Source organism: Anastrepha ludens, chromosome 6, assembly GCF_028408465.1.
Source record: "Anastrepha ludens isolate Willacy chromosome 6, idAnaLude1.1, whole genome shotgun sequence".
Lineage (NCBI taxonomy): Eukaryota > Metazoa > Arthropoda > Insecta > Diptera > Tephritidae > Anastrepha > Anastrepha ludens.
The window spans coordinates 69234590-69262089 of record NC_071502.1 but is presented as its reverse complement, the minus strand read 5'-3'; the positions used below and the strand labels follow the sequence as shown (position 1 = coordinate 69262089).

The 27500-nt window shown below is 37.7% G+C and overlaps 1 protein-coding gene across 2 annotated transcripts in view; it reads right to left on the bottom strand.

Annotated features, from left to right (window-relative positions):
• Nucleotides 1-27500, bottom strand: part of LOC128866953 (uncharacterized) — a 108171-nt gene that overhangs the window by 16216 nt on the left and 64455 nt on the right. For both annotated transcript variants that reach the window (XM_054108024.1, XM_054108023.1), the window contains 2 exons: nt 25938-26073; nt 14060-14311 (listed from right to left, as the gene is read on the bottom strand). In XM_054108024.1, the coding sequence (XP_053963999.1) occupies nt 14060-14311; nt 25938-26073 (388 nt within the window). The remainder of the gene's footprint in view (nt 1-14059; nt 14312-25937; nt 26074-27500) is intronic.

Below are 27500 nucleotides of genomic sequence, written 5' to 3'. Positions count from 1 at the left end.
TTGTTGTTCCGAAAACCATTGACGCTGTGCGCGAACTGATATTGCAAGATCGTCATGTGACCTATCGTGAGATTGAGACAATCTTAGGCATTAAAGGGACCAGCATACATCCAATTTGCATAAACATTTGACTGTCAAAAAAATTTGTTCGCGTTGGATCCCACACAATTTGTCAATCGCTCAAAAAAAGGCTCGTGTCGATTGGTCGAAGGAAATGCTCAAAAAATACGATCGCGGGGCTTCGAAACCCGTCTATGACATCGTCACAGGTGATGAATCATGGATTTACGCGTATGCGCCCGAAAGTAAACAGCAGTCGACTGTATGGGTGTTTCAAGATGAGCCAAATCCAATAAAAGTTGTTCGCGCACGAAGCGCTTCCAAGCAAATGGTCGCTTGTTTTTTCGGAAAAACTGGACATGTCGCAACCGTCCCACTAGAACAACGCAGAACAGTAAATTCTGAGTGGTACACAACCATTTGTTTGCCAGTTGTCTTCCAAGAAATTAGGAAAACCAATCGCTAAAGACGGATCACTCTTCACCAGGACAATGCGAGCTCTCACACATCGGCTCAAACAACTGCATTTTTGAGCACCCAAAACATCGAATTAATGGGTCATCCGCCGTATAGTCCTGACTTGGCACTGAATGACTTCTTTTTATTCCCGTACGTAAAAAACAAACTGAGAGGTCAACGTTTTTCGACACCTGAAGGAGCGGTTGCGGCATTCAGAATGCATGTTTTGGAGGTACCTCATTCAGAGTGGCAAAAGTGCTTCGACAATTAGTTCAAACGCATGCAAAAGTGTATAGATCTTCATGGAGAATATTTTGAAAAACAATAAAGTGATTTTCGATGATTAAAATTTGTTTTTGTTCTCTAATCCCGACATATAAAAGGCACCCCTCGTAAATGAATTTGGTTTTAGATTTCCCAATTCACGTAAAGTCTTGAAATTGCGACCATAGATTATCACCACTACCATCATATGAAAGTAAGCCTCGAACGGTTGTTCGTCATTGGCAGGTCATAACAAAAATTTTTGGCAGCGTTGGTATTTAAGTGTTGGAAAGTCCATCAGAAAACACATTTTATAACATTTGATATTTCACATCCTTAGTGGGCATCGAAATCGGTACCGATCGAGGGATAGTTACGCACAAGTTCACTTGACTAAGACGGCCGCGCTGGCTGTTGTACATACATATGTTTGCATTCATATCACGGCTAAAGAATTTTGTGGCACTCTACTTGAAAACAACAGCTTGTAATTATTGTAAACAAGAACAACAACATGAACACAACTGCGGCAATGACAATAAGCAAAACAAAGTACATACCTACATACATACATTCATATTTAATTACACGCTATGTCCACCTAAATGCAACACGCCGTCAAGTAAACTCGTTTTCGGCTACAACGAACGCCTGCTGCTCTGGTCGAGGCGTAACTATCAACCATCCAAAAGTCAATGTAGCTCCCCACAACATCCGAACACCCAAACAGACAAATATACAAACAAGCAACCCCGTGAACTCCGTCGCTTCTTATGCAGTTGCTGTTGTTATTATTCTATAACTTTTGTTCACTAGCAACAATAATATAGCGATACTGCCATAAAAATAGCGAAATAATACATAGCTGTGGAAAAAGCTCGAAAAAATTCCAGTAGTTGGTATTTTTCGTAATTGATGCTAATAAAAAAGTGCAATTAAATATTTTACGGCACTTTTCGTCAAACATGCGCACCACTAACAATAATAACAACAACAACGTGCCTACAGAAATAGTCTTGCAGCTCCAAAGAATGGTCTATGTGTTAAACGTTTCCCCGCTAACCCCATGCCCCGCTACTCTTCCCTAAAACCTGTTATGCCACATATGTGCGTATATAGATGCAACGCCTCAGCGATGGATTGGCAAATTGCCTTGCATTTATAGCTGTCGGGCTGGCTACTGGAAATGCTTGTTCGGCCTTACGGGAAGTGGGTGTTAACATGCCACAATTCATTCAGATTGTGGTAGTCAGATGTGCATATGCAAATTTTATATGAAATTATATTTGATTATTCGAGGTGCAACGCAATACATTGGGTAGAGGAAGGTGGTGGCAATATTTATCAATGCATCGTGTGGAATGTGTATAGGTGTGTACTTGTAGATTAGTAATTTGCAACATTTCCGACTTACATATGCAGGTAATGGCGAACTATTATTAATTATATGTGTAAAGAGATATTTAAGCGCAGCGACTATACCATTCAGTAACTGGTTACTCGTGCATAGACGGAAGGAAGGAAGGTAAAGCGATATATGTACAATACATACATACATATATTGAGCCTTTTCCTTACAGAGTGCACTTTAGTTTATAATGAATTGTTTATATAATATAAAAGATATACTTTGTAGAAAAAACTCGCTTTCACTAATTAGCCTATGTGAGTTCAAGCTGAGTGTAAGCTCAAGTATTTAAAATTTGATTAGTTCATTTAACGAGGTAGGTCATTTCTATGCTTATAAAATGGATCTCTTATTCATGGGTTACCCGGTAGACGGTTGCAAAGGTAAATGGGGTTATTTTGTTATTTGAAGCCGAGGTGGGTTTCGGGTGCAGGCTAACCAGATAGAAAGAATACTCCGAGCACTGCACTTCGTATTATAACTCTTATACCTGTACCGGTTGTCGCAAACCTAACCCGCTAACAGCCGAATGCGACATGGGAGAGGATGTACTGGAAAAAACTCATGTTCAAATCTAAACCGCAAAAGGAGTAATGGGACAAGCCTGAGGCCATAGTCAAACAAAGCAAAGCCATTTTGTATTTTCGTCCAAATTAGCTCTCATATATGTAATATAACCTTACCTAAAGAGAACGCTCTAGAAAAATAGAAGCCGAAGGAATTTATCATTAAGTTATCTCGGAGGCTGATCACTACAACTGGGGGCGAGCAACTCATCCGGTTTGAAATTCGATAAGAAATTACCGGTAAAATTCAAAGTTGTAAAACAAAAAAAAAAAAAACAAAATGCGTAGTGTAATTTGTTAGTTTTGTGTGAAATGTAGAAAATGTAATTTGTTTTTACAAAGTAAGTTCCGCGTATGAAAACCGATTAAGGGCTTTTACGATTAATTAATAAAGAATATGCTAAAAATGATGGTATTTGCAGCTAAATGTACCAGCTTCTTGATTTTTTTCAAGATATTCAACTTCCACATTCATTGATTTATGGACTTCTGTACGTACTGTATTTAGGAATGTTTACATAGTGACCCAATTGGAAATTATATTCATTAATGGGCAACAAAATTAAGTGATAAGAATTATAATTGAATGGAAATTCTACCGACATCTGCGCTTGTCAATAATTCACAAAGAGAACTTTTAATATACCCAGTTTCCGAAAAGTTTAGCATGCCACTATTTAAAGGACTGCGTTGACGTTTTTCTTTTGAATTTAAAGTATGGTAAGTATATTTATTTTCTTTTCGGCTGACATAGAAGGAAATGTGTGACGGAATATGTGATACAAAAATATTTCCCCATTGCCAATGACGTCACACGATTTTGAACTAAGTTTAGCAAGAATTGTGTGCTGTCACTTCATAAAAATACTGAGAATGCGGACTAATATGCGGTGAGATGGAGCGAACACCTGAGAGTATTAATAATGTATGGGGAACCCCCCCGGGGAGTTCCAGGGGGTGTGCCACTGGCATGGGTGGATCGGCCGTCTAAAGTTAGTGGGGGTCGGTCATACATTTAGACTCGATTGGATCACTCTAAATGGGTCAAAGTGGGATTTTTCGTTCGACCCAAATTGGGGGACATCAGACTTCGTTTTAGAGGTATGGTTCCTTCGGCAAAGTTTCTTATTTTGATCCCTAGAATACGATTTTCACAGAGCAAAGGGCGATTTTTAAATCGACCCGCCCTAATATATATATATATATATATAATGGGCGTGTACACCCTTTTTGGGTGTTTGGCCGAGCTTCTCCTCCTATTTGTGGTGTGCGTCTTGATGTTGTTCTACAAAAGGAGAGACCTAAAGTTTCAAGCCGACTCGACTCCGAAAGGCAGATATTTTTATGAGGAGCTTTTTCATGGCAGAAATACACTCAGAGGTTTGGCCCTGCCTGCCGAGGGGCGACCGCTATTAGAAAAATATTTTTCTTAATTTTGGTGTTTCACCGAGATTCGAACCTACGTTCTCTCTGTGAATTCCGCGTGGTAGTCACGCATCAACCCATTCGGCTACTGGCACATACATCCTCGAAATAGTGTGCAGGCCGGGCTTCTCTTCCAATTCAATTATGTTTGTATGTATGTATATTGTTCCGCCAACGAATAAACCTGCAACTTCATGCCGCTTCTGAAACGAAGTCGATTTTCATTAGAGACGTTTTAAGTGAAATATTACACTCAGAGGCTTTTAATTGAAAAAAAAAAATAATATCCGCACTATAGCTTGGCAATGAAAAATTATTGTAGATTTTATGTTGCAGTCAGCTGATAATTGGAAAAGAATCTTGGAGCATGTCAAACATACTTATATTGATCTAAAGCGGGTGGAACTTGTTGGGCGCAAACAATACCTAGCAGCCCATGAGCTAATCAATAATACCTTTTTGGATGTTCCCGTGGAGGGAGACCGCAGGTCGTGTCTACTGATAAGCCGGTATAGCAGTACTCAAGAGACTTTCCTCTTCATGGTTGTCATTGGCAACCGAAGAGCGATCGCTGCTTGAACTTTTATGTCTACAGTGGGCAGCGAGTACCTATTGCCGATTTGCCTCGACTAGGGCAGTATACTTATGTATGTATGTATCTAAACCGATATTTGTATATTAGCTCAATATGTCATAAATTTTTTAAGTCTAGGAGGATGTAATAATAATAATAATTGAAGGACTCTACTGTGAATAGGCCATCAAAGATATCCATTTGTTAGATAACGATGGATACCTGCATACTATAAATGTTACCACAGACTCTATCACTGAATAGAACATTTCCATCTGGGTCAAACATTTAGTTGTCTGTACATACATTTCTACATATTTACATACATAAAATACATACATTACGTATTTATTGTATTATTTTTTCTTCTTCATAACGATTCTACTCGTGCCCGATAATATACGACTATTCTAGTATTTAAAATTAACTTAATGGTCTGAGAGAAAATTAAGGCATAAAATACAATTGCAACTGCCACGTTCACGGCTACTGGTCTTCAGCACCGACACTTTGGACAGGCAGGCAATCAGCCATCCAACCAGCTAACCAGCCAACCAGCCAACCATCAACCAGCCAATTCAACGATAGCAAAAATCTTCATCGGGTCAAGGGGGAAAGAGGAGCGGTACTGGCTGAAACCAATAAATGACTGCCATTCTATTACGACTGCGATGGTTAACTACCAGGCTTGTTGTTGCATCTGCTATTGCTTCTGCTGCTGGTATTGTTTTTGTTGATGTTGTTGTTGTACGTCTACGGTTGCACTGCTAAATGAGTAACTCATAAATTCACTGCAATAGTGCTGCTGCTTGGATTGAAAGTGTTTGTGTGAGAGTGCGTATGTGGAACTGTGTAATACAGGTAGCCTAGCTTTGGGGATCGCAGTAGTTTGCTGACTAACTTATACGGCGTTGCAGCCTGTTGGTAGTTGTGCGTACGATACAATGCACAGCTGTAGAGACTAAGCAGCATTACAACAACAACCACATTTAGTGAATTAATGAAAAAATGCACATGCCTCTTTTTTTGTGTTTTTGTTTTGTTTTTTGCTGCCTCGTTGTTGTAATTGCTGGCTTGCTATGGTGGGACATTATAATTTTTATGATCATTGGGGATAAATGAAAATATTTAACGTTGATTCCTTCGCGACAGGAAGTCCAGTTTGTTTGAGTTGAGTTGAGTTTGGTTTTTTTATTTTTGCTTCGTACTTTGTATGACGGTGGGGCGTAACCAGCCATTGATATGAGTATCCTGGAGTGAATCGTAGAACTAAGAATTATTTATTACTTCACACATACATATACATGTATCTATGTATAAGTGCAGTAGAAGTACAAGGTACTAATTCCTCTTATTTATTTTGTTAAGCCTTGAAGTAATTAAAATAGTGTTATATAGCCAAAGAGTTAGAAGCCGGAAACATAACTTAATAATATAATACTGTCAATTGATATTGCCCTACAAATGGAGGGAAATTAGATTTGTATGCCGACTCCGAATGGTGGATGCTTCTTAAGATACACATCACATAACGCAATCGACAGGCTTACAAAGTATATTTTAAGAAGTGTTTCACATATTTTTACCGCTAGCTCTCTAGCGTTTGATACCTAGTCCTAACTTTAAGCAATTTATTCTATTGAGGACCGAAATGGGCGGGGGTTCTGTGAAATTATATAAAACTGCAAGGGTACAAGTTTGTCATCGAAAAATAAGTTGCGAGCTTTTCGTATTTGTAACCTACGAGCTCACCAATACCGGCTTCTTTTTAAAGGCTGCGGCGACCGCCTAAGTGAATATGACCGCATTCAACAAAACGAACCAATTGCCTCTCTTTTCTACTTGTGGTATTAAATGGTGCATTTCCGCGGCAGAGGAGGACTTTCGCTTCTCCTGCTAATATTAGCGGGCTCATATAGAATATTTTTGGACTGGAGCGTTGGTATCCATTCGGATGACATAACCTTGATAGAGAGCATACTCGATCTTAATTTGATGTTCCTGTACCTATGTCACATCCTTTCATATTGTATTTTAGGTGACGTCGCCAACACGCTTAAGTCCAACCTTCTCCGTAGAAGAGTGTAAATAAACTACTAGAAATTGGCTGGCTCAACCAGTATTTTAACTTCTTTCATTTTACTTTAATTCTCCAATTATGTTTCATTGAGCTATACAGCGAGCTATTGCGCATCTGCTTATGGGGGGGAATCCTGAAGATTCTATGCTCGATGTGATTAGGTGAAGTTGCTGACCTCTGATCTAATAAAGATGGCAAAAGCCGAGCACAATAGAGTTAATCAAACCAAGTGAATACAGCCATTCTCCACTTGGCAACAACTGACCCAAATCATTTATAACGATAATTGGTCTTCCCAACGCACACAAGGCGTCCATCTTTCTATGTTACTATAACTCTGAATCTCTATTCGCGGCACTTTTCCTGAATTAGATTAAATAGCCCTCTTGGTAGGAGTCAGTTTAAACCTCGTTTGGTTTCAAATAACTCGTAGAAGTCCTACGCTATAATAGCAGAGCTGGTTATCATCTTACACACACGAATTTAAATTGTGGGACACCTAATTCCGATATAGCAGCAGTAGGTAATTCCTTTTCGTGCTGCCAAAAGCGGCCCTAAAAAGAAACTTATTAAAATTATTAAAGAAATTATTAAAAAAAGTGGTTGAGAAAAGGTGTATTTTTGAATGTGTATTCTTACATATTTTACTATATTAGATTTGGCGCATTTCTAGTATTTCGAGCAAAGAGTCTAGTTTACAAGGTCTAAGACCACACTGATAAGTTGCGATGGTCTTCGTAACTTTACCAACCCATGGAATCTATTTGGTGGTGTTGTTGTCAGTCTTGCATCTACGAAGACACCAATATGTCCTATGATTGGATATTTCAGATGTATGCATGCAAATTATAATCCTGAAAATGTGTGCCAATAAGAAGTGCGGTCTCACCTGAGAGTTTGCTTTGGTTTTCATTGCAAGTTGTTTTTACAATCAAATGTTGGTGTTCTAAATATTTAAGCACACGTTTACATAGCGAACCGCTTGATATAAAACAGATGCTTGCTTGCAGAAGCACCTACTCCTCGCAGAAGCTGTGGACCTTAGGGAGCTTTTAAGATGTGTATTATTGTGAGTGCCCCCCAACAGTTCGCCTAGGCACTTTATCTCGCCTGTAAATTAATTCTTTATTGCTATGTAGATGATACTTGACCCTATTAGCGTGGATTGCTACACTTCACCGCTTAGAATTCTTTATCTAATCTGCCAACAACAAAAATGAATGTACGTCCTAGACCTATTTGTTTATTGCCTTTCAAGTTTGGTTAAATCTGTTTTCTTTTACGTTTCCAAAACAAATCTAATAAGATTCGTAATGATCGTAAAGTTATGCTTCGTGATCTTATTAAATATTTAATACATACCTCTATTTATGCCTACAAATACGTAACGTCTATATGTATATATGTACGAGTATACGCATATGTAAAACGATCGGCAATAAAACTGTCAACCAATATCAAGTAATTGCGATGCAATTAATTGTGAAGCCCGAGTAACAAATTTCCATTCCCGACCACATTGTAAACACGATTTATTCTGTAATTCAGTAAGATAATCGCACAGAAGCCACAAACAAAGTCACCACAAGACGTAAAATATGTAGAATAGAGCGCGCGGCTAAAGTTGAGTAGATTGCTGCGGTGATTGTGGCAATTGCGGAGAACAGCATGTCACATGGCATCGGATCAAACGGATCAAGCAGCCAATGAACAGCAGCTACAGCGAACGGTCGCGTTGTGACAGCAAAGTTATTGCAACATTGACAATGACGGCGTATGCGGCTGCAGCTACAGCAGCAGCATACCGGAGCAGTCATTGCACATTGCAACAATATCTAGCAACAACAATAGGCGGCTCGATTTTAGTTAATGTGGTCATTGTACTGTGTGCTTTTCACCCCAAACAGATGCCATATATGCAGCAATAGCACCAACGCCAACAACAGCAAAAGCATTGGTAATAACAGCAGCAGCAGCAGCAGCAGCAGTAGCGGCAGCAGTAACTGTGCAACAGTGCGACATCGGCAATCAATTTGCGTTAGCTACGGGAAATTCAATCTGCAAATCGGTAATTGTCGTTGTCTTTCAACTGACAAATAAAGAGTATTTCAAGAGGAGCACCTATTTTTAGTACTTCTCTATGTCTATTCCTTGTGTCAGAGTCTGGGTTGGAACTCAGTGGCAGTCTGTGATGCTTGAGTGGTCAAAATTGGTATACGGCTAATATAAATGGTAGCACAAATAACATTTGAAATTGTAAAAAAACTTTTCCCATACACCTACTTATAATGTGAAAATTGGTTTGTATGTCCCCTTCTAACCGCTAAACCAAAATGACGTAAAATTTATGTCTCGATGACGCTGGGGGCGATACATGCAGAATATACATATATTAGTTGCATGAGAAGAAATTTGTTTGGCAAAAATGGATCCGCTAAGTTCCACAAGCTGCGCGCTTTTAAGATGAATTTATACATTCGTTTAACCATTAGAAAATATATATGTGTATATTAGGGCGGGTCGATTTAAAAATCGCTCAATGCTCTGTGAAAATCGTATTCTAGGGATCAAAAGAAGAAACTTTGCCGAAGGAACCATACCTCTAAAACGAATTCTGATGTCCCCCAATTTGGGTCGAACGAAAAATCCCACTTTGACCCATTTAGAATGCTCCAATCGAGTCTAAATGTATGACCGACCCCCACTAACTTTGGACGGCCGATCCACCCATGCCAGTGACACAACCCCTGGCACTCTCCTGGGGGGTTCCCCATACAATCATTTCAAAATATCACCATTTTTGGCCTTTACATGAGAAAAGAAACTAAAAAGTTCGACCCAAATTGGGGGACATCAGAATTCGTTTTAGAGGTATGGTTCCTTCGGCAAAGTTTCTTATTTTTATCCCTAGAATATGATTTTCACAGAGCAATGGGCGATTTTTTTGCCTCCTGTCCTAGTGTATATAATTGCCTCTTATACCCTTTTTGGCTATTTGGCCGAGCTCTTCCTCCCACTTGTGGTGTGCATCTTGATGTTGTTCCACAAATGGAATGGAAATATAACGGGTGATTTTTTTAGCTATTATCTTTTAAAACAGTTGGCTTAAACAGCTGACGCACGTTTCGTGTTTTGTTTCACTGTCAAACATCTTCAGTTTGGTCTATAATTTAACCATGAATCGTCTTACAAACGAACAACGCTTGCAAATCATTGAATTTTATTATAAAAATGCGTGTTCTGTTAAGAAAGTTTATCGCGCTTCTTCCATTTTATGGCCAGTTTAATCGACCCACTGAAGCGGCTATTCGAGCTATTGTGACTAAATTTAGAACCAAATTTACATTATTGGACATCAAACCACCAACTCGCTTACGTAGAGTGCGAACTGAAGAAAATATCGCAGCTGTATCGGCCAGTGCTAATGATGACCATCAATTGTCGATTCGTCGCCGTTCGCAGCAATTGGGCCTCTGTTACTCAACAGCGTGGAAAATTTTGCGAAAGGATTTAGGTGTGAAGCTTTTCAAAATACAGGTGGTGCAAGAATTGAAGCCGAACGACCTATCGCAACGCAGAATTTTTGGTGAGTGGGCTCTTGGAAAGTTGGCCGAAGATCCACTTTTTTATCGAAAAATTGTATTCAGCGACGAAGCTCATTTTTGGATCAATGGGTATGTAAATAAGCAGAATTGTCGATTTTGGAGTGAAGATCAGCCAGAAGAATTGCAAGAACTACCAATGTATCCAGAAAAGGTCACAGTTTGGTGCGGTTTATGAGTTGGAGGCATCATTGGACCGTACTTCTTCAAAGATGCGGCGAATCGTAACGTAACTGTGAATGGTGAGCGCTACCATGAAATGATATCCAACTTTTTTTTGCCCAAAATGCAAGAGCTTGACTTGCATGACATGTGGTTTCAGCAAGACATTGCCACATGCCACACAGCACGCGTAACAATGGACTTGTTGAGAGGCGAGTTCGGTGAACATTTTATTTCACGTTCGGGCCCTGTGAATTGGTCACCCAGATCGTGCGATATAACGCATTTAGATTATTTTTTGTGGGGTTATATTAAAGCTCATATCTATTCATACAAGCCTGCTTCAATTAACGCATTGGAAGACAACATTAAAGCATTTATATGTGAGATACCGGCCGAAACATTGGAAAGAGTATGCCAAAATTGGACTAAGCGGATAGACCATTTGAAGCGCAGTCGCGGTCAGCATTTGCATGAAATAATCTTCAAACAATAAATTATATGGACTGTACTATCGATTTAAATAAAAATTTCATGAATTTTTCTTAATTGTACGTGTGTTTTTTTGAAAAACTTTCCTATAGCTCTTAAAAAATCACCCGTTATATACCTTCGCCAATAATGTAGAACTACCGGTAATGACGCTAAGAAATTTGAGACCGTGCTAGTTTGGGCCCTACATTTTAGCTGATGGTTGAAAAATTGCAGACAAACACATCGAAGCATTGAGTTCGTCAGAAAAATGGGAAGGTAAGGTAGTTTTCGTTACAGGCAGCCACTTTGTTATTTCCGATACAGCTTTCGATTTAAGCACTTAAGCTTCCCATTGTAAAGTTAACTGTCGGAAATTAAATGAAGTTTTCCATTGAAAGTTTTCCTTTTATTGGCCCCAATATTTTCAAAAATGTATTGTATTTGCAACTGAATAACCGCGCTGTCAACGGCTATTCCTTTTATTTTCCTTCTTAAGTTGAAGTGTTGCTAAAGAATACCATACCAATAGATCGAGTTCCACAATCAACAGGATACAAGGCTAGTCCCTAAACTTAGAAGTGGTCCATTTAGAACTCTTTGGTTTTCCATAGTTGTGTTTTTAAGGGGTGCATACAAAAAAAAAAAACTATTTTCAGATACGATCTGGTAGGCGTAGGTAGTCGGCCAGAGAGACATACAAAGTTATTCACTTATTCACTTGGCAGGAGAGGAAACTTTCCTGTTCAATATCAAATTTCAAGATGCGGGCGCACCGCTAGAAAATGTTGACTTAATGAATTTATGCATTTACAGATTAACAAATGATGAGAAGACAAATATGATAACATGCTAATTTAGGCCCATGTGATTGGCATAATTATTGGGAAGGCCATTAGAATGTATGTCTCAGCTGTCATGCCGACTAACAAATGGAAAGCGTTGTTTTTGGAAAGCTCTGCCCGGTTTACACCTTCCATATATGTATGCAATCTTATCGGAAGTTTCGAAGTTCGTTGCTGAATTTCGACCAAAAACAACGTCGCATGAGTATTGCTCAGGAATTGTTGAATGCCGTCAACGATGATCCGGATTTGCTTAAAAGGGTCATAACTGGTGGCATCGAAACCGAAGCCCAACCGTCCCAACGGAAGAGTCCAGGAGAGCCAAGAGTCAATAGCAGAAAATCGCGGAACACGCAAACACTTGTCTCGTTTATGCCTCTCACAAACAAAATAAGCATACCATATTGCTAAAACCATGAACACCACCGAGTGCGTCAACATAATAATAATCGTCGATTGTACGTAGCCCGCGAAATTTGAAACCTTCACCTTTTTTTTTAACACACCTCGTATACTTACTTTTATTTCAATAATTTTTGTTATGCGAAAATATGAACTATGCAGTAGTGGTTCGGCCCAGCAAAGTACAATTGCTATAGCTATGTTACAACTTTAGATCCTAGATTGACGGGTATTTACTTCATGAACCCATTTGCTTATTCTAAAGTATTTCTTAACGCTGAGGCTCCCAATGTTTTAAGCAGCAGTGAATCAAGAGAACGTTGCGATGGACAAAAATGGACAAAATACATAGATCTTTACGTATTTTCGAGATCCATAATTTCGCCACTTTTGGTCGTAAAGGGGAACCCGCCATGAATGGAAAGATCTCAAAGGCACATTTTCAAACCTTTATAAGATAGCAAAGATTTTTATCTGTGTGAGTTTCTAGAATCAGTCCGACATGAGTAAGTATCTGGTACTGCTCTCCGATGCTTTTGTAGCATCGATACTTTTTTCAATACTTTCAATGAGTGCAAGCAGCTATGATAATGCCCCTATAGCAGACGTAACGTTTTTACCAGCCGGCGCGTTCTGTAGTACGCAGCAAGTCAGTAAATTAGATATTTCATAGGTTTGTTGAGAATTCCAGAAGGGTACGCCTGGCGACAAAACTCCTGTCGAAACACCACGTTGCTCGTGTTGTGTTACATATTCGTATTAGTATGTATGATTGACGTTTTCTGGAGATATACCTACGTATATGTGCATATGCGCTGGCAAGTTTGAATTTATTGTGATGCATCTGTATGTTCGGCTTCGAGAGGCAATCAAATGCAAAAATGCGGTTGAGTGTCACGTAGCTACCGGTGATGTTGTTCGTTACTGTTTTTGTTGTTACTGCTGCAGCTAATGCTGCCACATTGCTTGATGCTTGTTGCTATTTTTATTGCTTTCGAATTTGCATTCAATTGCGTTGTGCGGCGGCGCGCAATCAGTCGTGTGTTAAGCATTCAGCCACACATATTGGTCAGGTAATTGAAAGAGCAGCAACAACAACAAGAATAACAAACAGTCATAGGAACATGCATATGTACATAAACACCAGCAATGATTACTGCGTTGCGTTATGCGCGCCGCATAGGCATAACTGTGGCAATTGTGGCGGCGGATGTGGCAGTGACTGTGACGACAGGAGGCACGAAATCGGTACTCAATTTGATAAGTTTTTCAATTATTTTATTATTATATTGTATTACATGAGATAATGTTGCAGCAGCAGCAGAAATAAGATGATTGGAAATACTGTAATTGTTGTCAAGTCAGGCGTGTTGCACAAATCGTATGCCGATACGTTCACACACTCACACAATCGTAGACTCCACCTACTTATATGTAGTTACATGGAATGTATAGATTGAAGCTTTGAAGTGCAACTCAAATTGCACGTTGCAAGTAGACTCAATTTGAGAGCAAACAAAAATAAAAGGTAAATCAGTAGACAATTGTTATTGGAAATGAAAATATGAAAGAGTTACAGCTCTCTCTAGAAACCATGCACACATATAGGTACTTATGCGTACATATATATATATGAAGTGTATTACCAAATACTCTTCCCCTTTGCGGCCTTTGATTTTGCCGACATTTGTTGTCATTAGTTATTTTTTATAGTTAGTAGGTATGCGTTTTCGGCACTTACCCCGACATGGTCCCGGATAGGCGACTGCAACTGAACGCCCACTTTTGCAAATCATTTGATTTATATCACAAACACTACGATACGTTTTGCCATCGACACCGCAGACAGCGCGTGTTGGATCAATTGCTAGTGATGCCATCGCAGCAGCATCATCTTCAGGGCAATCAATTTTACAAGCGATACAGTGGGGTATCGTGTATTGATCTTCAACACATGTAAGACCATTGAGGCATTTAACTCCGTTACAAGAAGCTGGAAAGTAAGGGAAAAAATTAGTTGAAGTTTTTTATCACTCGTATCAAATATTCGTAAAAATAGGTAGGCATTTGTTACCAATGGGAAATTTTCATTAATTTTCGGTTAAAGAAACGCGTGCGTGATTTCATTGGCAATTTTGCTTATGTTTAAATTAATTAAAAACTATTACACATTTTAAATTTTCGAAACTTCTTCTTGTACAGCTAATTAGATTAGGTTAAAGTGGCCGCCGTTCCAGCCCCAAATATGCGGAAGTAGTCTAGTTGGCCTGCAAAGTTAAACCACTTCGAGGTAGTAGGTTTGCAGACAGCGTTGTGGCAATTTAACCCGAATGGGGCTGTGACAGAGATAGCATGCGATACTTGCCCCTCTCTCTTCGTAACTGCAGCTGTGACAAAATCCATTCAGTGAAAAACTCATCCGCTCTTCATGTAACCTCATCAAACAGTGGCCGCTATTACGCCAGCTGCTAGCGAAATGAGATACAATCGAGGTAGATTGTGTCTTGGTGAATGTTGATGTGCAACGTTCATCTATCACAAGTACTCGTAGATAATCGGTTCGACTGATTTTTTGTTGTTTGTTTTTTACTTGCATTGAAAGACAGACTCGGAACCTCATAAATGTTTTTAAGATAGCCTGTCGGACTAAACCTTAAACGTTGGTGACGTAGTTTTAGCTCGAAAGCTGACTTTGAATTTGCAATCCTTAGCATAGAAACGATAGGTAGAATGTTCTCAAAATAAACGTAGCCTTATTATTACTTTCGAACACTTAAATTCAGTTAACGTTGACTGAGTTATCTTCGTTAGTGTCACAGATTTTTGTGATTGTATTAAAAAAAGCATCTGTTGATAGCGGCTTCTGGCCCCATGCAAACATTGTTTGAACCTTCTAAAAATCGCCGAAATCAATGTTTAATTATAACTTGGTTAATTGTTATCCGGCTTTCCAAAAAAAATTGTCATTATTCAAGTCTTGTGGTTCTATATTTCGTTCTGTTAAATGCCGAAGTCGTTTTCATATCGTTTTGCTTTTAAATTTTAATAGTAACAGGAAATAATTGATAAAGTTGAGTAATTATTGATTTGTTGTTATTTGAAACTTAATTTTATAAATTTTTGGCACATTTCGCATAAATCTTGTGATATTAGTGTCGAAAAACTCTTCAGAAGAGATAAGCTTCAAAATACAAAAAATCCTAAGCAAATCTAAATATTCTGTGCATAGTTATTAATGTACATTCAGTTGTATTTTGGGAGCTATTTTATGTATATAATTTATAATTGGTGCATACACCCTTTATAGGGTGTTTGACCGAGTTCCTCTTTTTATTTGTGGTGTGCGTCTGATGGTTGTTCCACTTGAATTGTTGTTGAATATACTCGAGGGTTTGCCTTTGCCATTTTTCTATTAATTGGTGTTTCAGAGATTCGATCCTTTGCACTACCGAATAGTAATTACGCAACCACACATTTAGCTACAGCTGCCGCCTAGAGATATAGATATTTCATAAACTCGTCATAAACGAGGCATCCGCGGCATCTACAGATTTTAAGGTTGCTATATCTGTTGGCGAGGCTAAGCGCTCGCACAAGGTGACTCCCTCTCCCACGTTTATGGGACATTAATGTTGCCCAGATTTATGAACACAGAACCAATTATATCTTTGATGCGCAGTATTTTGTCTTGGATCAACCCTCCGTGGATGATACCTACCGCCACGTGTATTTTTGCTTGTTTTTTTAAGTTGAGAATTTTACTGAATATAAGGGTATTTGAAACCACAGAAAATTGGGATAGATGGCACAGCTACTTCAAAAGATCTTCTTCTTCTTACCCGATATATCCCACAGAGTCAAGCGCAACACAATAATGCTCCTACCCAAGCTTCTTCAGTTCAGAAATAAAATATTACTTGGACTGGTAAACTCAGCGAAGCAACAATATAAAAATAGGCGCAAATCGTCCACCATACAAAGTTGTGTTGAACTAATGCACAAACTTAATGTTACATCAGACGTGTTTTTGCCACCAATTCCAGTTTTTCCACCAGGCTTGAATCGAAAAACTATTTTTATTGTGGATTTACTAAAATTTCCCAAAGAGTTTACCTTCTCTAATGAATGCGTCCAACATTTCAATGAAATCGTTGCTCCATTAAAAAACGAATGGGAGTTAAGATGGATATAAAACCGACACCAGTACATCGTTTGCAGTCACAAACCAGCTTGGTGTCACAATCTCAGTCGTTGCTTTACCTTCCTACTGCTCAGCATTCACAGCGGAAGCACCTGAATTGCTTGAAGCGGTAGTTTATGCCTCCGACAAAGGCGGCAAATTCATTATTTGCAGGGATAGTAAATTTGTAATGGACACTCTATTGAACTATTCTAACGAAACTCCAACAAGCACCGAAATTCGAAATAATATCTTATCAAATAAAAATTCCATAAGGATCATGTGGGTTCCTGGCCATGCCGAAATACAAGGCAACGAGTGCGCTGATATCAGAGCCAAAGAAGCCGCCCAAGAACCCCTTCACTTCAGTGCACATTTTACTATCAAAGATATTCGGAAAATTATACTAAAATCTCTTTAGGATACATACAATAGTCAATGGATTAATTACCAACACCAATACAAAAAGTACAATCCTACTGGCATTAAGCCCATATATCCTACACACATGTCTTTTCAGAACCTCCAGAAATTTACACGCCTTCGAATCGGTCACACTACCACCCATGTTCACATCCTAAACGGCACAGCCAAACCAGACTGCCCTTTTTGCAACTCAGACGACTACACGACAACATCCCTCCTCGATACCTGCCCAGGATTGGAATACACTAGAAATGCTATTCATCCTAACCTTGAAATTTCGAATCTACTCAACAATACAGATGACAATAGCATTAACTTAATTTGTGAATTTATTAAACTAACTAAATTAAAATTTTAACTCTTTGCGCAAACTATTTATAAAATTATACTCCACTCAAATTCACACTATCCAATAATCTACCAATACTTCCTCAACTACCCTCTCCCATCCTCTTGTATAGTTACTTATCTACATACAGTGCACTCGCGATAACTCGAACTAATTAAAACAGGCGCTGTTCGATTTATCGAATTTGTTCGACTTATCAATTGAGTGTGCTATGTTAAAAAAACAGTCATCGATATCGATTTTTCGATCGATTGTTGAAAATGGAAGCCAGTAGAAAATTTCTATGGTATAGTTTCGTTATACGAATTACATTTTGGTCCATTGGCTGGATCAATGGTGTCACATTCGGCGGCATAAACATAGTTAAAATTAAACCATCCTCGGACTTTAATTCGATTTCGTTGGGATGTGATGGGGCATTATCAATTAGAAGAAGAGCCTTCTCAGGTAGTCCCCATCTTTCAAATTTTTTCTTACCTAAATATTAAAGTCATTTAACTTGGTTAAAAAAATTGTTTTAATGAATCTGGATTTTACCTGCGGCACGAACGAATTATGAAACCAGTCTTTGAAAATCGCCGAAGTCATCCAGGCTGATTTGGAATTTTTGTACTCCACCGGACAGTTAAAATTTTTGAAAACACGAGGATTTCTTGCTTTGTCAATAACGAGAAGTTTAAGCTTATGGTTGCCGGTAGCGTTAGTGCAAGCCATAAATTGCCTTATCTTTCTTTTTTATAAGACTTATGGTGGACTTGGCTACCCCATATTCCTTCGCTAGAGAAGTAACACTACGTCCACGTTTAATTTTGTTAAGGACTTCAGCCCTCTCTTTTAATGTTAAACACTTCAACCTTTTACGATCCATTACTCACGTGCACTGATTACTACAAATGACAAATTTAAAGCAATTTGGTCAATGCAAGATGTTGTTCCCAGAAAACTAACGGGATATTAACCCCGAAATATTCATATGGACAATACACTAGTATACATATAATTTATATACATATACTATTACATATGTATCTATGTACAAAATGTACATGTTTGAAAAGAATGTGTGTACAAATAAATTTGTTTTTTTGTTCGAGTTATAGCGCTTTTTTATTGTTCGAGTTACAAAGAAGTCAATAGGGGAAAAAATGTGTTCGAGTTAGCACGTCGTTCGACTTAGCGGCTATTCGAGTTACCGCGAGTGCACTGTACATATATTATTACTCTAGTTTAAGATACCATAAGCCGAAGGCCCTGGCAGCCAGTGCCTATTTCGTAAGTGGAGTAGTTATTAATAACTGTTACTCTTTTAAATAAATAAATAAAATAAATATTATTCAGACTTTGGCACGAATGGAGAGACTATCGGGAATTACACTGTGAACGATATGAAGTGTTACCAACTTCACACTGCTTGTATCTGTAAAACAGCTCATGACATCAACGTCAAAATTGTTCTAATGACAGTTCAATATATTGTTTATAAGCCATCAAAAGCATTTGCGTTTCAGTTTTGTTGAATTTTTTTTTTCTGTGATGGAATTCAAACGTGATTGCGTTATATTTGGCTAGAAAATTACAACCAGCCATTGTTCATTAGCTCAGTCACCTTAAAGTAAATAAAATGTTTGTATATCGCACTATAAAATGTTACAATGATAATGGTAGCATTGCAAAGCGCTATGGAGCTGGACCAAAAAAAACAGCAACAACGCCAGAAATGGTTCGGAAAGTGAAGGCTCGACTTGAACGAAGTGGAAGAAAAATGGCCAAAGAACTGAAAATATCGCAAGACAGCATTCGACGCATATTGAAAAATGAGCTCAAGGTCAAGGCTTTCAAGTTCCAAAAAGCACACGATCTTTCACCCCAGCAAAAAAAAGTTCGGTGCGAAAGAGCAAAGGAGTTGTTGCGCTTGCACGAACGTGGCGAATTTCCTAACATTGTGTTTTCTGAAGAAAAAAATTGCCCAATTGAGCAGTTCACAAACACTCAAAACGATCGTGTTTACTTGACCGAACGCTCATACGAGAATTTGAGCCTACTTATGGCTACTCGAAGCAATTTCCCATCGCAAGTAATGGTTTGGGCAGCAGTGACCGCTGATAGACGCTCTCTAATAGTTTTTATCGAGCCTGGTGTCAAAGTGAATGCGACCTATTATCAGGAAAATGTTTTAGAAGCTGCTTTAGAGTCGCGGACACGCAAACATTTCGGTCGTCCTCCATGGACGTTCCAGCAGGACTCGACACCGTCTCATAAAGCTCGTGTGAACCAATAATGGTTAAAAAATCATGTTCCACACTTCATTTCTTCCACACAATGGCTTTCGAATTCGCCAGACGCTAATCCGATGGACTATTCCATCTGGCCCATTTTGGAGGGCAAGGTGAGGGCAAAAAAATATGCCAGTATGGATGCGCTGAAAAAAGCGCTTATACGAGAATGGGCCAAAATACCTCAAAATCAAATTCATGCAGCATGCAACCCTTTTTTGACCGTTTGAAGGCTATAGTCAAGGCAAAAGGTGGTCATATCGAGCTAAAGTGAATATATGTTAAAATTTTAATCATTTTTGAACAATTTTGTCTTTGAAATCAATAAAAACTAATTTCACACAAAAAAGTTATGGTGTTTTGAATAGGTAACACTTCATATCGTTCACCCTGTATATTATGTGTACTATGTTTTTTAACGAATAAAATTTGATTTATTTAAATTTTCAGGGCATAATTGGTCATCATAGCTAGTTTTGCTTTGCAACATAAGAAAATTCACACTTTTCTAGAGAAACTCCTCACAACCGATAACCAAACACTAACAAAAAAATATTTGCGTACACACAATTATCAACCAGCTGCTTAATTAGCAATACCAATAACAAAAAGTAACGTAAATTTAAAGCAAGTTGCTAAAAATAGCCATACAACTACTTTGTTATACCTTTTGCCATGTCATACCATCGATCGATCCAAATTGAATCATATTACAACAACAGCAACAAGTACAATAACACGGAGTGCACTGCAACGAGCTAACAGAAAAAAAAAACTGCATTAGCATCACCAGCAGCAGCAACAACAACAAAAACAACAGTAACACCAGTAAAACCAGCGAATCACTCGTTTGCAACTAATAAACTGTCAAATTTATCATTGAACATTGCAGCGTTGTGGCAACGCCTTGGCGCCATCTGTGACACTAACAAAATTGCAATATAATTTTTCATGAAATTATTGTACGCATCGCACAGACGACGGCCAACAAGCCACAAGTGGCATTAGCGACATGTTGTTGCAATTTTTCTTATTTGCCAATTGCAGGAGACTTCAGTTGGTTGTACGAATCACGGCATTCGCTTGGTTGGCCAATTCCTGTTGTTAGTTCGTCGAGTGGTGAGCTGGCGACAATGTTCACTATTGATGGTATGCTTTTAAATAGTTGTAGTAGATGCTTTTATTGTTGCAACGGCTCGTGGCAATAGTCAGAGTCATTAGTTAGTTGTGGCGGCATGAACGCTGGCAGCAACAACAACAATGGCAGCAAGCGTTGGGTATTTCTCCCTCTTTTGTGTTGTTGTATTTTTTCTAGGTTTTTTTTTAGTTGTTGCAGCAACATTTTAGGCACGCGTTAAACGTTGTTTGGCGCGCTCATACACTTATATATGCCGGTATGTATATAAATTAGGGTGCCTCACCAAAAATTTTCGGGTTTTGCACTGGAGTTATAGAAGTTGATATGCTTCCAGGAAGCGGTTTTTTTTATAAATAATTTAAATTTTTTAAAATTATTTTCCAGAAATTGACCTGAGATGATAGAAGAGCTTAAGCTTAAAAGTTTACATTAAAATGTCTAAAAATTGTATTAATGTAGCAAAGGTATGCTAATATTTGCGAAAAAAATTGGAATGTGAAAGAGTTTACCAAGAAACAGAAGGGTATGAAAATATTTTTTTTCATAAACCTATCTTCCAAAAAATTCAACATAATAAGCATCAAGAATGTGAAATGTGAAAACTTGAACTTTTCTATTAAATTTCGGGGACGTTTCGTAACTAATTTTATTTTTAAAACACTTTATTTTTGGATTATTTACAACAAAAAAACTCGATTTTAATAGGTAATTTCAAATCGGCTTAGCTCACGTAAATCTTAATAATTTTCCGATTCTTTTTCGGAGAGTCTTTAGATATCATAAAGTTTTTAGGTCCGTTGGAAAAACAGTATCGATTTCTATTTTTATATGGAGAGTGGTGCACCCTAACATTCAACAGCTGCATACTTACTTTCGCTAAATTATATATATTGCGGAATCATAAATTGTTGTTGGAAGCATCCCAAAGTTTTGAGGCAGTGTGTGATTTAATCAGAGTGCAACAAGTATTTTACCGCTGGAAAATTACAGGCTTACTTTGGATGATCTTTAATATACGATCGTACACTAGCAAAGAGCTGACTGGTACTGCTATGCCACTAAAGACGTTTTGCTTTGTTTTTTGTATTAAACAGGTATATCGTTCTAATGCTTAAGGATAAATAATAATTTTTGCTTTTCTATCTGTTTAAATATAAATTGTCTGGTTGTTCCACAACAGGCGCAGTGACTCAAATATTTGCCTATACTGCTGATCTTAGAAGCAATATAAGTGAATGTCTGCATTAATATTGTCGTGGATTTAATAAATTTGGTGGCAAATGAAAAAAAAATCACATTTTAACTTCGTCAAAGTTTTCGTTCAAAAAATCTTGTTTTTGAAATTATAAGCGTTTCAAGGCAAAACAATGCAAAACAGAAGTATTCTTGGAATGGATTTTTTATTATAATCTGGTAGATAATTTCGTGGCATTTGATATTGGAATATAATATCCGGCATATGTCCGTCACGGCTACAAGTTACATGGTCTATTCGACCAGTCAAATTTTCGACTACTTTTTCAAAGTAAATTTCCACAATTTGGAAGCGTTGTTCAGGCGTTCAACGATCCATAATGTCATGCGAAATCTTACTGAACAGAAATGTCAACGCAGTTTGCGATTCTCAGCTGTCAAACCATAGTTATCGAAGTCGATAGTTTTCATGCAACTACAAAAACATCCGATACTTTGTATTTTAAAGCTAAACAATTGGCCATACACTTAGGTATGACCATGCACTTAAGTTAGGCTTATAATACGTTCACATATCCATTAATCACCTATAAATCCACCAAATTAATCTACCCGTTCACATATGGCGGATTATGGCAGTAATACGTATTCGAAATTCGATATTACATTTTATAGTAAGTAATAAGAGGACAAAACGTTTATGGACACACGCTTTTTTCAGTAAAATGAATCCCTAACTAATAATATTTAACACAAATTTTATTAGAATTTCATTTAAAGACCTGCTTGCTTTGTCGGCATCTATTTAAGTATAGTTTTTATTTTGATGTTTCTCCTTACATTCGTAATAATAATTATCGATAACTCAGAAAACACAGGGTTGTATGTGAAAAAGTATCGTAGTTATCTAGGATTATTTTATAATCTCAGATTTTGGGAGAGAAATTTTGTATGGGAAATCGCGCTTTTTAATTACGGATTTTGAGTTAAGCGCGAAAAAGTAGATTATCTCCTTATATGTGAACGATAAAGAAACAGTTTTTTCTAATAGCGGCCGCCCCTTGGCAGGCAATGGCAAACCTCCGAGTGTATTTCTGCCATGAAAAAGCTCCTCATAAAAAATCGTTTGCCGTTCGGAGTCGGCTTAAAACTGAAGGTCCCTCCATTTGTGGAACAACATCAGGACGCACACCATAAGTAGGAGTAGGAGCTCGGCCAAACACTTAACAGAATTGTCCGCGCCATTTATTTATTTATTTTTTTTATGTGCATACATACACACATATATATGCTAGTTCATAACATTTATGGTTTGTATGTAACCGACGCCAATATCTTATTATTTATTGCTCTTTCTGTTTCAATTTGGTTTTGCTTCGCGGCCGATAGTTAATGCCAGGTGCAAGACCAATGATTTGATTTGCTTGACATCTTATGCAACTTGCTGGCTTATCAGTCGATTCACTAGTTTGCGTGAGTGTTGATAATTCATTTTTTCTAACTCTATAAATGTGGAGAGGATTAATTAACTTTTGGTTAGCCGCCAATATTACAAAAAATACCGAATTTTGAAAGATTTATAAATAAGACGTTATTTTTTTGCCTTCCTATTTTTCCGTCTTCGGTGAATAATTTAAAATGCATTTGTTTAAATTTTTTACATTTGAGTTTATCCGAAGCTTGTCTTTTATATTTTGCGCCTAATAATGAAAACATAGTAAAATAATAATGGAAATGGAACGCTTGGCTCAATTTTCAAAGCACTTTGGTCACTCAGATGGGGATACCTCCAAAACGAACTGCTTAAAGGCTTCAACGTCGCATTTTATTTTTGGTGTTCTGGAACAAAAAGAAACTATTAGGTGTCAAAACAGGGCTGCAAACAAGGTGACCTATTATTCTTCAGCTGAATCAGTAAATCCGGGCACATTGGAACTTGTTGTAACAGCGTTTGTGGTGGTTCAAAGCCAAAAAATGAAGTTAGCTGATCATTGTATTCCTGTCTCGATAATCTACGCTAAAAATCTTAATAAATCATCACATGAAATCTTTTGGTATGATGAATTGAAAAAAGAACAAATGAAGGTAAGTTAAAGAGTTATATGAGTATTTATGCTCAAAAATACCAAACTTTTCGATAAAAATATCGAATTACAGCTCATCACACGTAGTGTGATATAAAATATAAAAGGCAACCCTGGTAATAGCAAATCTAGACTTTATTTGCATATAAAGAGAAAAAATGTTCTTTTGTGATTCTAGTAAGTATTTATTTGTTTTTTCTTCTGTGACAAATGGTTAGGTCTCTCGAATTCAATTGAGATAGCTCTTGCTTCTTCTATCTTGTCCCACGAGTGTGTAAGTAGTATGGCGATCTTGGCATAGAAACTGTGTCGCAGGCGGGCTAGCAAGGGAAGAAACCAATTCATAATCAGTAATGTCCGGCTAAAATTCAGAGAATCATATTAAATATCTCGAATCAAACATCGGCATTTACGAGTTTTAGTTAACTAAAAAATAGTAGACGGGTCGTGGAAGCTACTTGTGCGTAAACAACAGATGAACGGTATTTAGTCAATCCACGAAAGTGTCCTTTATAGCTCGTGTTGTGTCCTATCTTCGCCCTCTTCGAGTTCTATAACATTAACTATTTGGGAGAATGTTAATTCGAAAAAAATCTGTAATTGTAAAGTAAATGTAAATTTCCCAAAAAAATCAGAAAAAAATGGTCAACGTAAAACAAATTCCACAAATTCGAAGAGTTGAAATCACATTTGCAATGTCGTAAAAAGTAACGTTAATAGAGGATATTTCAAAAGTGACGCCTATAGGTCAGTAGTGAATACTTCCTAGACAGTTCCTTGTACTTATGTAATTTTCGTCGATCATATCGCAACATTTGTAATTTTTTTCGTGGAAATAATCGTCTGAGTGAGTCGACAATTCGTTACGGAACTTTTGTCATGTCGCCAAGGTAACGTTAATAAAGGGTATTTCCCATCGTTTTTCACGTTATTTCCATCGTTGTTCAAAGTGCAATCAGGTTAAAGGAGATTGGCCTCTGGGGGCAATCTCTCAAGGGAGATGGTAGCATTTTCGGATAGATTTCTCTATCCGTGAACTGGAGTTTGAGGCTCGTTCCGGGGCAATCTTTCGAAGTAGGCAGGATTAGAATGAGGCGAAAATCTGTACAGACGCTGTTACGTCTGTCTTCATTGACGGATTTTCTCTAAATCAGCCAACTTATCTATTTCCTTAAAACTGCGAGTGCTGCTAATGTTTTTCAGGCAGAAGTCTTTGCGATCCCGCAGGCATACAGAATGCTCAGGGATCGCGGGAGCGAGGGAGATGTCAACATTTTTTCCGATAGTCAAGCTGTGATCAACGTTCATATGACGCCATGGTGCAGATTCAAATTGGAGGAGATCACATCTCTTGTGTGTACAGATAACATTTCTCTGACCTGGGTAACAGGACAAGGAATATAGTGGGAAAAGAAATTGCTGGTGAGCTTGCCAGAAAGGGATTGACTGAATTGGTCTATGGTCCCATTCAATTTCCAAACTTGTAGCTGTGGTTACCGGCCATTGGACGATGAACACTCACGCAGAAAAGCTGGGTTTACCATTTAATGCTCATTGAAGAAGCCTTGGGAGCCTTTCATAGTTTCCGTGGTGTAGTGTTGTGCTGTTTCGTTTTCTCACAATAATGTCGCATTTATTCTGCCCTGTGTCAGGGCTATCAAGTTTTAGGTCTTTCCTTAACGTATTCATATATCTATATTTTATTATATTCAACATATAATTCGCGGAAGTGTTGCATTTTCTTGTTCTATTCTTATATGAAATACGCATTTTCGAGAAAATCAAACACTTTAAATGTTCAACTTATTAATTGAAAGATCCCCGTGAGAACAAAAACGTTGAATAGAGAAATGGCAAACGAAAGTTACCCACAAGACAAAAAAAATCAAGGAAAGTTTCTCGAATATTGAATTTTCTTCCTTGTACTAGATTATAAAATTAAAAAAAAAAAACTATGATTATTTAATAAACTCACTCCGACAGTGTCCCCGATATGCGATAGTCAGCGATGGATTATTAGTGCGGCAGGCACGTTTTTTCAATTGACATTCCGTGTTATAGGTGCGACCATCGGTACCACAGACCGGATGTGGGCCGTGGAAATTTTCTACCTATTAAAAACAAAATAAATATATTAGACCAAAGTAAATTTAAGTATACATGTGTACGTGTATAAAGGATTTATAATATTAGTGCTTATACTTGTACGTTAAAAAATATACCGACCCTGCGACCCACCATCACATTTAAAGTTCGGAGCAAAAGTGTCAAAAAAGGAAAGGCAAAAACCATTTTTGAACGTCTAGATTTTCTAATTTACGTTTTAAGGCCCCTATTATGAGTTAGATTCGATCTTCGATATTCGTTGGTTGTCGAAGATCGAAAATCGAATGTCAATTTGGTATTATGAGCGGTGCAGCCCTGTCGAAATTTTCGTTGAATACCGAATTTAGAGTCGAATTGTGTTGCGTATTGTGGGTAAACTTGTTAAAATGAAAGTTGTTTGCGATTATTTATGGTTTTATAGTAACCAAATAATAAATATATACTAATTTTGTTAATTTTATGCAGGTCGAAAGTCGTGAGTACCAAACAGCAATTAGAAAGGCTAGTTTCATTAATGGAAGAGAATCCACAATTCGCAAAAGGGATTTGCACCAAAGTTCAAGCAGCAAAAAAATGGGAGGAATTTACAACGGAGCTGAATTTCTTGGGACCACCAGTTAGAACGGCAGCAAAATGGATGAAGGTTAATAATGGTTTTTTTTTTGTGATGTTTATAGAAATACATTTTTATTTTCCCTTGCCAGGTATGGGCTGAAATACGTAGAGGAACTGAAATACATATTTTTTTCGAATGACGAATAATTGAATAAAGAAAATTTATAACAAAAATAAAACAGAAACTGTGGCGTAAAGGTTTCTATTTAATACTTTTTAGATTTTTCTATAATATTCTAAGAATTTCATTTCTTATGCTGTATTTGCTATAAAAATGTGCTTTTCTTTGTTGCAGATCAGCCTCTGTACTACTAAATTGTATCCAGCTTTGGCAAATGTAATTTTCCAGGACATCTATTTTTTCCGATGGCACAACAGACAACTGTGTTGAGCAAGTCCTAGCATACCTTCATTACCAATACTCAATTGGTACGATCCCTGAGCATAAAATCGCAGAATTGTGACTAGCTTTAAAATATTTGGAAGATTTGGCTCGGGTGCACTGCTGCAACTGGTTTTCTGTACTGGACAGTAGGTCCATAAACGCCTCTTTAGATGATCTAAAGTTCTTTAGAAATCTGTAAGGAAATTTCTGTAATATTAAGTACGTCAACACATTTTGAAAATTCTAAACGTACTCAGTGGAAGCCATTTCTACGGGGTTAGATGCGCCCCTCAACTGTTTTCTACTTCTAGCTAGTTCCGCTAATCTTTTATCGTCCGATAAATCGTTTCACAAAAAATACTTTTTTTAACTTTTAAAAATGTTGTTAGCAAAGAATTTCAACACAATGGGTTTTTCTTTTATTTTGATTTG